At 40.1% G+C, this 14,211-nt stretch overlaps 1 protein-coding gene across 6 annotated transcripts in view; it reads left to right on the top strand.

The window, feature by feature from the left end:
• Positions 1-14,211, top strand: part of GAS2L3 (growth arrest specific 2 like 3) — a 31,108-nt gene that overhangs the window by 5,564 nt on the left and 11,333 nt on the right. For 4 of the 6 annotated variants that reach the window (XM_039520504.1, XM_039520503.1, XM_039520506.1 and 1 more), the window contains 5 exons: positions 4,519-4,566; positions 6,871-7,039; positions 7,757-7,875; positions 10,463-10,604; positions 13,953-14,016. In XM_039520504.1, the coding sequence (XP_039376438.1) occupies positions 4,543-4,566; positions 6,871-7,039; positions 7,757-7,875; positions 10,463-10,604; positions 13,953-14,016 (518 nt within the window). In that variant the 5' untranslated portion in view covers positions 4,519-4,542. The remainder of the gene's footprint in view (positions 1-4,518; positions 4,567-6,870; positions 7,040-7,756; positions 7,876-10,462; positions 10,605-13,952; positions 14,017-14,211) is intronic. The other 2 variants (XM_039520508.1, XM_039520507.1) reach the window with 1 other exon arrangement.

The following is a 14,211-nucleotide window of genomic DNA, read 5'->3' as shown; positions in this document are numbered from 1 at the left end:
CAAAACAAAATTGTCTATGTATAATGAAGATATCCTGGATATATTAAGTATACACCAATTGAAATTATGAAGGAAAAGAAGCTGTGTTTTTATTTAAAAATGAAGATATTTTGTAGGGATGTGGGTTCCAACAATACTGTCAGAACTAATATAAAACTTCCATCTGTTTCAGACTGATCTGTTTGTGACTGTCTTGGGGGTTGCAATCTTCCACCCCAGCATGCTTTATATTTAAATCTTCAACCTGTATTTAGAGAGAGATGGTCTTATGTACAAACATTTTGCAATAAGTTTATAAATGTCTTTGGGTTCCACCTCCATCTAAATTAGTGACTACCTCCTTTATATTTAAGATGCCAATAACTGCTGAGTTGACTTTTTTGTTGTATTGCTCAATGTCTGAACTGCTTATGGGTCACTAATTACAGCATATGTAACTTTGGCCAGACTTATAAACTTGCATTACAGAATAGCTTGTATCTAATTTAGCATCTTTTGCGACATCATGACTTATGGGGCTAATGAGTAGGAACTACCCATCTTATTTAATGCATTTAATTGCCATTTGAAACAATACACTAATGGCTTGTCTTTATTGCATTATTAGCTTGACCTATAACTCGAGTTTTCCCCAAACTCCTGTCCACACGCAAAATCTCTAGCTCAAATTAAATGATGCTTTAAGCTTGAGCTAACTGGCCTGACAGAGAGGTGGGTTGAAGGTCAAGCACTACTAACTGGAGTTTATAATGCAGTGGGGATAAAGCAGCTCAAGTTACAACAACTCCTAGTATCAGAGGGGTAGCCGTGTTAGTCTGGATCTGTAAAAGCTGCAAAGAGTCTTATGGCATCTTATAGACTAACAGACGTTTTGGAGCATGAGCTTTCGTGGGTGAATACCCACTTCCTAGTTCTGCTTATCTAATCACTCTTGCTTGAGGTAGCTGGCTTGAGTGTAGTTACTTGAGTTAACTGTTACAGCGCAGACAAACTCCAAGCTGCACCTCCTGAGTTTTTATTCATTTTTGCAGTAAATGCTTTGGTTCATATTGACTGGAATCCCTGTGGTTCTGTTTCTTTGATCTGCTGTGCACCAGGTGGTGGCACTGTGGGGTGTGGAGAGGGAGTGAACTGCCTTACGAGGGCATGTTGAAAGTGTGTGTGTGTGTGTGTGTGTGTGTGTGTGTTTGTTTGCCTGGGCCATTGAGGCCTGTGCAGAGGGTGTGCCCCAAGCCATACCCTCTTCCTGAGATACACGCACACCTGTGTGGTCAGGTGCCCTCCCCTCCACTTAGATCCTTCACCCTGGCCTCCCCTGGCAGAACTCCATGCCTCCAATTATTGCCTGCTCCTGCCTCCCTTAATGAATCAATTAATGCCTGGTCTGCATCCCACAATAAATTACCCTAGCTGGGCCCCTCCAACAATAAATTAATGCTTCTCCCCCAACAATTAGTTCTGTACAGACTCCTCTGCTGGGGTGGCAGGAGTGGTGAGAGAAATCCGCTGTCCTTTCAATGCACACACAGTTCCCCAGCCTGGGGTGGTGGTGGCAGGAGCCCACACACATGCTGGGCTGGGATGGTTGTGCCCCCTGCTTTGGAGAGAGAGAGGGGATGAAGCCCTGCCACTGTTCTCTTCTTCAGGGGGTGAAGGTGGGATGCAGCCCTTCAGGGCAACTTACTCTTCATAGTGGCAGCTGACTCATCATCTGATCTTCAGTGGCAGGGCTGGAGCCACTTTTGCAGATTTATTGACTGTCTTGGTTACAGTGTTCTCATTCTGAAGGCTTCTGCTACAAAAAACAGCACTAGAGACGTAATCCTTTTTAAAAGTAAGGCAACTTGTTTAGAAAGGAAGATGACAATCGCCTACCATAGATTCCTACATGCCCCGGTGGAGTTGATTTTTCAAGCCCTGCTTGTGATAGTTAAGACTGCTGATACCTACACTAAAAATCAATTACACTTTAAACCAAATACTCCACTAGAACACTGTAATGTGAGAAATTTGTATGTCTGGAAATTAACACGCTTCCCGCAGCAGCCTTAATTCTGACACTCACCCATCTCATATTCCAAAGAACTCCATTATCCCAGAGGGGAGAAGACTTGTCTGTTATCCCACTTACTAGTTATGAATCAACCCTCCTGTGGGCCACAGCATCTCACATATCTCTACACACTGGCCACCTGAGACCCGGTCCCATACCCACCAGCCTGTTAGAGGCTATACCAGGGAGCAGCAACCTTTGGCACGCAGCCTGCCAGGGTAAGCAGTTTGTTTACCTGCCATGTCCGCAGGTTCGGCCGATTGCGGCTCCCACTGGCCACGGTTCGCCGCTGCAGGCCAATGGGGGCTGCAGGAAGCAGCGGCCAGCACATCCCTCGGCCCGCTCCACTTCCTGCAGCCCCCATTGGCTTGGAGCGGCAAGTGGGAGCCGCAGTCGGCCGAACCTGTGGACGCGGCAGTTAAACAAACCGGTCCAGCCCGCCAGGGGGCTTACCCTGGCGGGCTGCGTGCCAAAGGTTGCCGATCCCTGGGCTATACATTCCAATTCCCCCATTCACCTTCCCTCTGTTAGACCAAGGGCCAATCCACCTGACACAGGCCAACACCCCTCTTTTACCATAACTGCTGTACCTGTATGGGCTGTGGTAACCTACATTCCCCAGCAGTATGAACTCCAGATCTGCCTGTAACTGATGGTTTGAGAAAGAATTTAAGTTAGCAGTCAGTAATCCTAGTATGAGTCCTTTTGAGGATACTTAATATTGTAAAAAATTGTCCTTGCTACGATTATTCAAATGTTTACTGTGTTAATGCAAAGCTTTAGCTTCTTAGGGAGCCCTCCTCTGACAACTAAGATGGCAAAATAACTTATGTAAAAAGAAATGCATGAAGTTCAAGTGTCACAATTTCCCTCAATCCCTTTGTTTATTTTTAAAAGACCAGTTTTGTTAGGCCTTCCCCAAAAGTGCAGATGCTGAACATTCTTGTAATAGCTGCTTTGTGACTATTTTACTGTGTTCATGTTTTGAGCACTCCCTGTGAATTAGGCCGCCTTTTGTTCTTCTAGTGGCAGTTGCCATGTTAAGGCTCTTGTTTGATTATGTGGGGCTTCTTATTTTAATGAGAACAGCTTTTCTACTGGCTGTTCCATCCATATTTTTTTTTTTTAAGAGTCAATGAAGCCTCTTATTGGGGCTCTCTCTTGGGACAAAGGATCTCTTATGCTAAAGGAAAATATATGCCCCTGGACCAACTTGTTGGAAGATAACATGCTCATTTATAATGAATTCTACGTACTCTGCCCTTTTCCTCTAATATGTAGAGAGGCAAATGACATCAGAGATAGGACAATCCCACTACTTATTTTATTTTCCTGCAAATAAAAATGTGATGTAACTCTTGCATGTTCAGATATAACCAACTCAGGGCATCTTTGGTAAATCTTTACTTGATTGGCATGACAAGTTTTGTACAAAGAAAAAGCTTCTGTCTGAAAACAAGCTGATTTCATAGTAGGTGTAACTGCATGGTCTTAAGGTATGTTTTGTAAAGTTTATTAAAAGACATAGTGGGTGGAAAGCAAAGGTCAAGGTAGTGGGGAGGGTAGATGGGAGAGAAACAACACAAACTCTTTTTAGGAAATGGAAATACTTCTGTCTATAGTAAAACTTACAGTTTAGAGAAAGCTAAAGAATTGTGTTACAAATGTAAGTTTACATTTCTCTTTGACTTTATACACACAGTCAAAACATCACAAATGTGCTTCAATCCCACTCTGGCTGTTTGGTGACTCTCTAGAACTTTTTCCTGTTGTCATCAAGCAGGTCTTCTTCTTTTTTTAAAGAAATGTCTGACAGATGTGTGGTATTTACTCCGTAGTGATGGTCAAATTACAAAAGATAAATGTATATTTCAGAGTTTATGCAACAACTATGTTGGACATTTCTGTATCATATCTATGAAAGTCTGAATTTTTTTTCCTTTCAGTTTTATTAAGAGCAAGAGAATTTTGACTTCTCCTTTGTATTGCATGTGAAGAAACTAATTTTTATAAATATTTTACTTTAAAGACTGAGAGAACCTTAACTCATGATTTTCTGCAGTTATAATGCTTGTGATATATAGCAATGGACTCCAACAACCTTAAGTTGAAGTTAAGGTTTTTTGGGTACATGTTGGATAACTGATGTAATAGCAAACTTGGAATTTTTTTCCTCTTCTACAAGTCAGAGAGCTTTGACACCTTCTTGGAAGCACGTGAACCATTATCGAATACTATTTATAGCTAAATAGTAGTGAAGAAACTTGCCATTTTGTCCTGTAATATTTACTATTTTCTGACAGTGTAGAGTAGTAAAATATCAGGTCAAGATTATGACTCTGTTAAGAGATTCAATCTGACTGTTTTCACCTAATAGTTTTTTAACTTTTGTAAAAATTAGAAGTGATTCCATTAAAAATAATTTGCTGGGTTGTTTTTTTGTCTCTTCCTCCCCCCATGTCCAGGGAAAGCCTTTCATATAAATACAGATGACCATGCAGCATGCAGTTCAGGTAAATTACATTAATAATAAAAATGCTTGATACTTCATATGCATCTTTTCTTTATGCAAGGATCACAGGGCACTTTGCAGACAAATTACTGCAAGGCTCACAATTGTCCCTGTGAGATCTTTACCATCCCCATTTTACAGGTGGGAAAACTTAGTCACAGAGGTTAAATGACTTGCCTTAGGTCACACAGGGAGTCAGTGGCAGGACTGATAGTTCTGGAGCCTAGCTTTCTGTTTCAACTGCTAGATCATGCCACTTCTCCTTAAGTGTTGTTATCTAAGAAGGTTTCTAAGGCAAAGTAAGTGACTAAATCAAATGTAATTGTTCCTAAAATTTAGTGACTTTATTTGTGTAACTATTAATATTCAAGTTTTGCAAAGTGATTAATTCTATAAGAGAATATGTAGTTGGTCCATCCACAAGTTAAAAAGTCTTGTGGGACCAACTAGCTCAGGGGTTCTCAAATTGGGGGTCAGGACCCCTCAGGGGGTCGTGAGGTGTCAACCTCCACCCCAAACTCCGCTTTACCTCCAGTATTTATAATGGTGTTAAATATATTAAAAAGTGGTTTTTAATGTATAAGGGGGGGGGGTGCACTCATAGGCTTGCTATGTGAAAGGGGTCACCAGTACAAAAGTCTGAGAACACCTGAACTAGCTAATCACGGATGAACTCAATCAACTGTTAGTTGTGTGTCTGGGCTAGGTTATCTGGGATGGGATGGTGAGGGCATGACATTTTGTGTGGTGAATGAGATCCTCTGAGAGGGAGGGGTTTTGTTTGGTTTTTCTTCATCCCCATTACTCTCCTTGACTCCCTAAGCTAACCCTTAACAATGTTACTGATAGAAAAACCCATGAGAAAGGAAATTATCTTTCTTTAAATTCCACAAGGAATTTCCCAGTGGAAGTTTGCCAGGAATCATGGGATGAATTACTCCCAGTTTACCCTTCTGTCTCCTTATCTCACAGGGTCGCATTCCAATGATATTGCTGTGGAGGGATTTCTATATAGAAGGTGTAAGAGGAAGAACTTGAGTTTTTCCTTTTTCCTCATTGTCTCCTATTATTCAGACTTTTTTCTGCTTTACTCTGTGGTCAAGTCCTTCCTCGCTGCTTCTTCCCCTTTCCCAATAGCCAAACTGTCCCAAAGAGCTGGCAGTTCAAGGTAACATTTTACTCTCAGGTACACCAGTGGAATTCCATTGAAAACATTGGAGTAACAGATTGATCCAATTCAGAACAATTTTTCATCTGCCCCTGTTTCTCTGTTCTGTTTTGTTTTCCTGCCAATCCTTGGGCACTGCAGGTAAAGTTTCTGCAAGGCTGGCTTTTATGTATATCATCGGAATTTCTTATTTCTTTGCTAACATGAGACAGGTGTTGACACAGGAAAAAATACAGTTAGAAGACTGGGACTGATATCCTTTTTCATTGATGCTATGATATAGTGAGCAAATGAAGTCTTCTTTCCTGCCCCATAGTGAAGAAAACACTTTCAGTGCCACTGCACATGGCTTTAGAATGCTTGAATACAAGAGGTGAAGACGTGTCTAAGAAGTGTATGTTCTTGTATTAAACAAGTCTGAACAGTAACACATTTTCTACTGTAGCCTAAGAATTTTAATGCCCCCCCCCCCAAAAAAAAAACAAACAAACAACAACCTCCTGTGAAATCTTTGATCAAAGAGAGAGGACCAGCAGCAATTTAGTTTTAGGCTGTAGATTTGTCTTTTTATATTGTGGATTCTGCACAGTACTAACTTTCTTACAAGTTTTATAAATTAATTCTTTATTTATAAGGCAGTTAAAAATAGACCTTTTTTGAGAGAGAAAATGTTTTTATATATCAGAGGAAAACTGTAAATCATACAGTGATGTGGTAGCATCTGAATTTAGGAATGAAGACTGACAGCTGCAATAGATCTTTGCAGGGTTGATGAGTGGCTTAAAAAATCAAAATTAGATCTCTTATGTCATTACCTGATTATTGTTTGTGTGAGGAAATTATCAGATTCCATTATTGGAGGTTGCAGCTACTAGACCAGGGGTTCTCAAATTGAGGGTCAGGACCCCTCAGGAAGTCGCAAAGTTATTACATGGGGGTTGCGAGCTGTCAACCTCCACTCCAAACCCCGCTTTGCCTTCAGCATTTATAATGGTGTTAAAAGCACTTTTTTATATATTTAACTTATAAGGGGGGTCGCACTCAGAGGCTTGCTATGTGAAAGGGGTCACCAGTAAAAAAAGTTTGAGAGCCACTGTACTAAACCCATTTGTTTTAATTTACTGAAATCTTCTCTAGGTGTGGTTTGGAGATGATATTCCTTTAACTCCACGAAGTCCTCTGACTCCCAGACATGGCCCGGGCTTGGCAGATGTTTGCCTATATGATCAGTGGATATCTGTGCGGCATGAAGCAACTCTGGTGCCTATGCAGGAAGATCTATCAATCTGGCTATCTGGATTGCTGGGTAATGCTAAAATACAATATTGTCTAATGAATTTGAAAGATCCATTATCCTGGCCAATGTTGACCTTTCATATTCATAAATTTGCTAAGAGCGAGTGAATGAGACTGGGCTTGCGTAATGAGGAAAGTTGCATTAAAATGCATGTTCCGGTTTCAGATTTTATGAGCGGAAAACTGTCAATGCTAGCTTAATACCACTTACTTATATTTCCTGTTCAGTAACTAGTCTGAAGTCCTAAGTAAATAATGAATATTTTATTTGATTTTTATCTGAATTTTAATAGAAATAATTTTATAGGTAAATAAACATATTTCATTTTAAATGTATGCCAATTCTCTTTTTAGAATCTAAAGCTATAGGATATAACTAACACAGGCTGAAACCGTGCATGTTGAGAAGGGGGAAACATATAGTACAAATACATCTCTACGTTAGTATCTGTTTTTTAGATTTAATAAAAGCTTATATTTATATTATTGCTTCAGTGGCAGTTGATTTTTATGGTGAATATGTAACATAGCAGAAATTTTAAAGTTTTAGTTGAATGGAATAAAAACTGGTATTCAAAATACTGATGATCTCACTTCTGTTGTAGACTACAGGCCAACATTGTGTCTTTTTAATGGTGGAATGCCATGTCTGAGTTGTCTGCATATAGTTTCTGTTAGCTTGCCTTCCTCTGGAATAATTCTAACATTTTCCACTTTTTATTTTCAGGGGTAGAAGTTACAGCGGAACGGTTGCTGGAAGAGCTTGATAATGGCGTACTACTCTGCCAGTTGGTTGGTGTCCTTCAAAGTACAATTAAAAAATGCTGTAGCTCAAAGGACTTAAGGGTGAGTCATCTGACTATTACAGTAATTGATAAACTGCATCACTTCACGTGCAACCACTTTTTATCTGCATTTAACAAAATTGCACTCTGTATGCATTGTACTTGGAAATAAGAAGAAACGTGATGTCTTAATGGCTCAAATAAGTAGCTACAAATGAGATGTTGGCTATTCATTGTGTTTCAAATCCTAAAGTCCTCACTTCAATAGGAGGTGTGCTGGTGGAAGGCCTGATTAAGGACCCTATGGTCTGACCCCTCAAGGCTCTGATTCTTATTGGTTGTGTGTGTGGTGGGGAGGACTAACTGGGTAGGAGAAACAGGAAACCTGTCGACACTTTATGCAAATTTTGTACCAGTAATTGATCACTAGAGTAGAGTAAAATACCTAAAACAACATATGTATGGGAGACATGCTTAGGCACCACTATTGGGAATAAAATGTGGCAGAAATGAGAGTGGATAAAACTCACAATTTATACAAAATAGAAGGATTTGAAGTCTTTATGACACATGACTTGACCCTTACACATGTGCAACCATTAGCACATGCAATATGTGATTGAGATGTACAGAAGGTAGAGAGAATGTTTAGAATAGTGCTTTCATGTATCAAAAATATTGGACAGTCATTTCATGTTTTATTAGTTCCCTCTGAGAAAGAAGTGGCTGAATCACTGGTCTCACAACTTAATTTTTTGGGGGCAGTGGGTGGAAGCAGCAGAAGAAACAGGGACTACACCTTTCATGTATTACATAACAAAGACAAAACAAAAAACCTTGATAGCAATGTCCAGCACTGACAGAAAAATGGGTGTAAAGGAAATGACTTGGAAGAAATTAGTCTTTATTCTTCTAACCTCCAACATAAAGCGTCTGTTGCAGTCCAACTAGCCTAGAGCTGTTTTTGCTAGAACTACATAAAAATCTGGGTCAGTATTTTTTTTTACAGAAGCCAGTTAATCATGTGATGGCAGCACTAGTTAGCTTCTACCAATTGGTAGAAAACACTTTCAGTACTATTTCCCCTTTACCAAACTAACTTTCTTTTTATATTAGTATTCTGTATTGTAGAAGCTGACAGGAAGGCGTACATTTTTAACTATTTAGCTAAATATATTAAGGCTAAATATCAGTAACCAACTGCTAGAATTCTTCTTGAGGGAGGTGTTTGATAGTAAAAAGGGAGCAGTTTTCACAGAGCACTATGTTGGATATTTATAAGTTGGGCCCTACCAAATTCACTGTCCATTTTGGTAAATTTCATGGTCATAGCATTTTAAAAATCTTGAATTTCACAGTTTCAGATATTTGAATTTAAAATTCAAAGTAAGGGTGGCAAAAGAGGACTATGGGGAGGGTTGCAAGGCTATTGTAGAGAGTTATGGTATTGCCACCCTTATTTCTGTGCTGCCTTCAGAGCTGGGCATCCAGAGAGCGGTGGCTGCTGGCCAGGTACCCAGCTCTGAAGGCAATGCCGCCGCCGCCATCACCACCACCACCCCAGCAGTGCAGAAGTAATGGTGTCAATACCATACCATGCAACCCTTACTTCTGCGCTGTTGCTGGTCGTGGTGCTGCATTCTGAGCTGGGCGCCTGGCCAGCAGCCACCGCGGTCCAGCTGCCTAGCTCTGAAAGCAGGATGGCAATACCGTGACTCCCCACACACACACACACCCCCCCCCCAACAGGCAGATTTCAGAGGGAGAGCAGATTTCACAGTCCCTGACACGTTTTTCGGCTGCAAATTTGGTAGGGCCCTATTTATAAGGGACACCCATGAATGTTGCAGATCATCATTGGCTGTGAAAAGAAGAGAGAAGATGCCTCACCTATATCTCCGAAGTTGTTAAACTGGTTTAGAAAAAACTGAAAGCAAGTCACTACTTTCTAAAGGAAACTCTACCCCTTTCCTCCCTCCCTCCCCCCGTACCACACCCATCTACTTATGGAAGGGCTTGAAAAGTGCCTGAATGCAACAGCTAGTGCAGTTTCACTCTATTTTGGGGGAATGGGGTGGAAGGATTGTGTCATCCATGTAGCTAGTCCACACCCCCTGTGCACTGTAGAGAGATGCTCTAAGAGTAATCCTTTTGCTACATTGTCAGGGAGTTTGAGGGTGGAGCCAGTGGAACCACGACTGTGTAGATCCACCAACTAAACTTCCCGATGTGCTGTGAGTTGGTGGAGGTCAGTGGTAGAGACTGCTTCAGGAGAGGCCACACTACTGCATCCCAGAGTTACAGAGTTACAATGGAAGATTTCTTTTCCCCTACCTTGATTCCTGACTTCAGCAGCGTAACCATACACACACTGTCTTCTTAGACCTTGCACAAGAATGATGACTTGCCCTTTGAAGGCCTATATCTGACATGGCTGGAGCCATCAAATGAGGAAAGCTTTGTCTGCATTCCAGATATGCATGTAGCTTACATCAGTTATAAAAAATAATAATGGTTATTAGCCGCCCACCATTGTTGTACTTTAAATGTTATATTCTTACTTGATCTTATGAAAATGTTTCAAAATGTCACTTATGTATCTGTGTGCACAGCATATGTACATTCATTTTTTAAATATTTTTTGCCAGAATTTTCCTATGAGATGTGTCCCATGTAAGAAGAATGCACCATCAGGATCCTTCTTTGCTAGAGATAATACAGCCAACTTCCTTAACTGGTGTAGGTGTATTGGAATTGATGAGACATATCTCTTTGAATCTGAAGGTTTAGGTAATTATCCCTTTTTGTAAAGTTATTTTGGGGGCATAGAACTCAGTATGGGCCCGATCCTGACTCTTACTGTGACACTTTCTTGGGATGCCCAGGATTGTGATTCACCCCTCTGCCTCAGCTATAGAGATTTGCTGATGCTAAACCGGTGTGTCAGTTCCCCGACACTCATTCGGATAGCCACCCAAACGCACGCCTCAGGACTCTGCCAGCACTTATTTTGCCTTTCAGGGTAACACTTAGTTTATCCCCATCCCCGAGCTCCATAGAAACATCCCCCTGTAGTGTCCAGCCCCTGGCGCTAGGCATTCACAGTAATTACCAAGTTAAGCTGTCCCCAAAAAGACAGTGTACACACAGATGGAAGGTTACACCTAGGGATCAGGTCCTCTATAATACTGAATTATAATCCGTTTATGGTGAAAACGAATACATTTATTACCCAAGAACAGAGATTCACAGATTCAAGTGAGTATTGAGTAAGAATAATGGAAACAGAAATACATTTTCTAGAGAGTAAATCTTAACTGGTTATAATCTTTGTCTAAAACAGTCTCTCACCTAAGATTTTCTGCAGGGCTTGCTAGTTTTCAATCATAACCAGGACCCAGATTTTATCCCTATGTCTCTTGAAATGTATCCTGAAGTGCACCCCCAGATAAGAAGATTCTTTTTCTCTGGCATGCTGACACCGCGTTGAGTTCACACAAACCCCCATCAACCTATTTTTACTGTTCACTTTACATGCAAATAGAGTTCTTTTGTGTTGACTTTACCATGCTTAATTTACATTTCATAGAGAGAGAACTACCCTCCCTCCTGTCTGGAAGAAACCTGGTTCTCCCTTTGTTTGGTTACAGACTTTAAAGCATAATATCAGTACATATACATAATTCCTCATATAATCTTAATACATCCATTTTACAACAATTTTAATAACCAGTATGTGTCCAGCTTTCATTTTATACCTCACAAGATGCTTTTGGATAATTACTATGAAAGGTGTAGGGAGTTTGTCAGGCCTGATAGGAGTTGCTAACAGAACTGGCAGGTGCTGCCAGTTAGCACTGAGGTGCTCTTAAAGCCATACTTGTGTGAGACAGGAATAATCGTATAAGTAGTGATTGGGATTTTGATAGAACTGTTCATGTGACAAGCTTTGCAGGGTCAGTTGCTAATGGCTGCATTGAGTAATCTGACTGAACAGTGCTTTTGAAGCCTCTGAAAAGTTGCATTGTGGGAGAAAAAAATAAAAGGAATGCAGTTGAAATGCCACATTTTCTGCATAGCAAAAAACTCCCAAAACAGAATAATTGAAAGAGAGACCAGCATTTTTTTTTTAAGTGCCAAGAGACCACATGGACATCTTTAAAACACAAAAATATCCTTTATTCAGTATTTAATATCTTTCTTGCTGTATAAAGTGCTCAGAATAGTACACGCATGATAGCTGAATTAGAGAGCTACGTCAGGATTTTGTGCCTGAAGTTACAACAGTCTGTTAGTAATTAACGTTTACCTCAGGATCTACCCTATATGATTCTCAACCCCTTACTTTTCCCCCTCTAACTAGATGGTTATGAAAACAAAGATTGCAAATTGAGTTTGCCTCTAGTGTTCAGCCTGTACTTTGTAACCAGCAGCTGCTGGACTGATCTTCCAGATGGAATGAAATCTTTGACTGATCATTAAGAAAAGTTTTGTATATTCATTGTAAGATAATTAATTGTTTTTGCATCACTTACTTTTTAAATAGAAACAAACAAGCACAATCCTTTCTGTGGGAACTCAGGTACCCTTTAAATAATGCAAAATTCTTTGCCTGTCAAAAGAACATAAAATTACTTATATTTGCAATGTACATTAAAACTTGCGAAAATGACTAAAAATGTAGTTTGCAGTTAAAGTAAGGGTGATTTTATTTATTTATTTTTTAAAAACCTTGTTATTACACACTGCTAACGTTTATGACCCTTAAATGACCTCTGTCACTGCTTACTCGTTTTATTGGCTAACTAGTCTTTGAAATTCTCATTGCTACCAGTTGGAGGTGCTCATTCCTGTTCTTTACTAGACCATTTTTCTACTAAACTAGAATGAAATAGCTAGAAATCCTATCCATCTATCTAATCTAAAATATTAAATTTATTGCTGTATTTCAGTCTTCAGTGGTGCACGTAGGAGGAAAAAATGTGTAATGGAAGTAGATTGTGTATATCCTTAATTCACTTTCTGTATAAAGTGAAGAGCCTAAACTCATTAACTGCACTCTGAAACAAATACTTAAAATATATTTAACTTCCTTGGGATCAGCATTCAGGATTTTCTAATGCTGTGTTGTTTTTTTGTAGCTAAAAGTATTTTGAAGTCTGTTTATTGCTGTTTTCCAAAACTGGCTTTGTGGCATAAATGCCAACTTTGTGTGCCTTTTGGCAGTGAGTCTCATTAGGGAGGCTGCAAGTCTTCTCACCCCAATTCCCCCCTTGCTCAGGCAAGCTTTCAAGTTCTTGTTGATGGGTGAAATGGGAATGACTGCTTTTGTGATTTGGCAATTACCCATTCCTGTCCAAGAGCCATGCTGTAGCAACAACCCCTAGAATCAGCAAAGAATCCTGTGGCACCTTATAGACTAACAGATGTTTTGCAGCATGAGCTTTCGTGGGTGCAGTGGCTTGCATCCGAAGAAGTGGGTATTCACCCACGAAAGCTCATGCTGCAAAACATCTGTTAGTCTATAAGGTGCCACAGGATTCTTTGCTGCTTCTACAGAACCAGACTAACACGGCTATCCCTCTGATACTTAACCCCTAGAATGGGTAGGAGGTTATAGAGGTAGTGAATTAAGTGACCCCAGAATAGCATTCACATGGACAGTAGTCTGTTTCTGGATGCTCTGTCCTGCTCACCCACTCTGATATCAAGCCAAACATCTTGACTGCTTGTGAGCACTATCTGTAAAGTTTGAGACTTCTGTTTGTGATCTAGGCATAAAGCTACTTGTTTTCACTTTCAAGGCCATCACAGCCTATCCCACCCTATCCATCGTCTCTCATTCACTATTGAGATGTCGACTCCCACCTCTGTTTGGCCTTTGATATCAGCCTCCATCACCCACCTGTTAAATTTTCAGATAGGCACCTTCTGTCTTGTTGAAGCTGTTTGTAATATCCCACACTTGAAAACTTAGTCTTTGTGTGTTTATGTATCTTGTTTTGCAGGATGTAAAGATGACTAGGGAATGGGTGACAACCTTACCTGCCTTCTATTTTCTGTACTTAGTTCACAGGCCGCCTCCTTATCTGGTAAAGCTTTCCAAACATGAAGTATGACTTATTTTTTCCTCTGTAGTTTTGCACAAGGATCCAAGACAGGTGTATCTCTGTCTACTGGAAATTGGTCGCATCGTATCAAGGTATGCATTCTGTGTAGTTTTCTAACTAGAAATTGCATTCTGTTAAGCATATAAAGTTTTAGTGTTGGGTTACATACAATGTTTTGCAAATTGCAGTCTTTTAGTACAATGAAAATAGATTCTGTTTTGGTTCAGAGAAGAATTAACAGCTCTGCTGTTATGGCCTACCTATACTAAGGATACTCTTCAAAAATT

The sequence above is a fragment of the Mauremys reevesii genome, linkage group 1, assembly GCF_016161935.1.
Source record: "Mauremys reevesii isolate NIE-2019 linkage group 1, ASM1616193v1, whole genome shotgun sequence".
Lineage (NCBI taxonomy): Eukaryota > Metazoa > Chordata > Testudines > Geoemydidae > Mauremys > Mauremys reevesii.
This window is presented reverse-complemented; position numbering and strand designations above follow the sequence as displayed.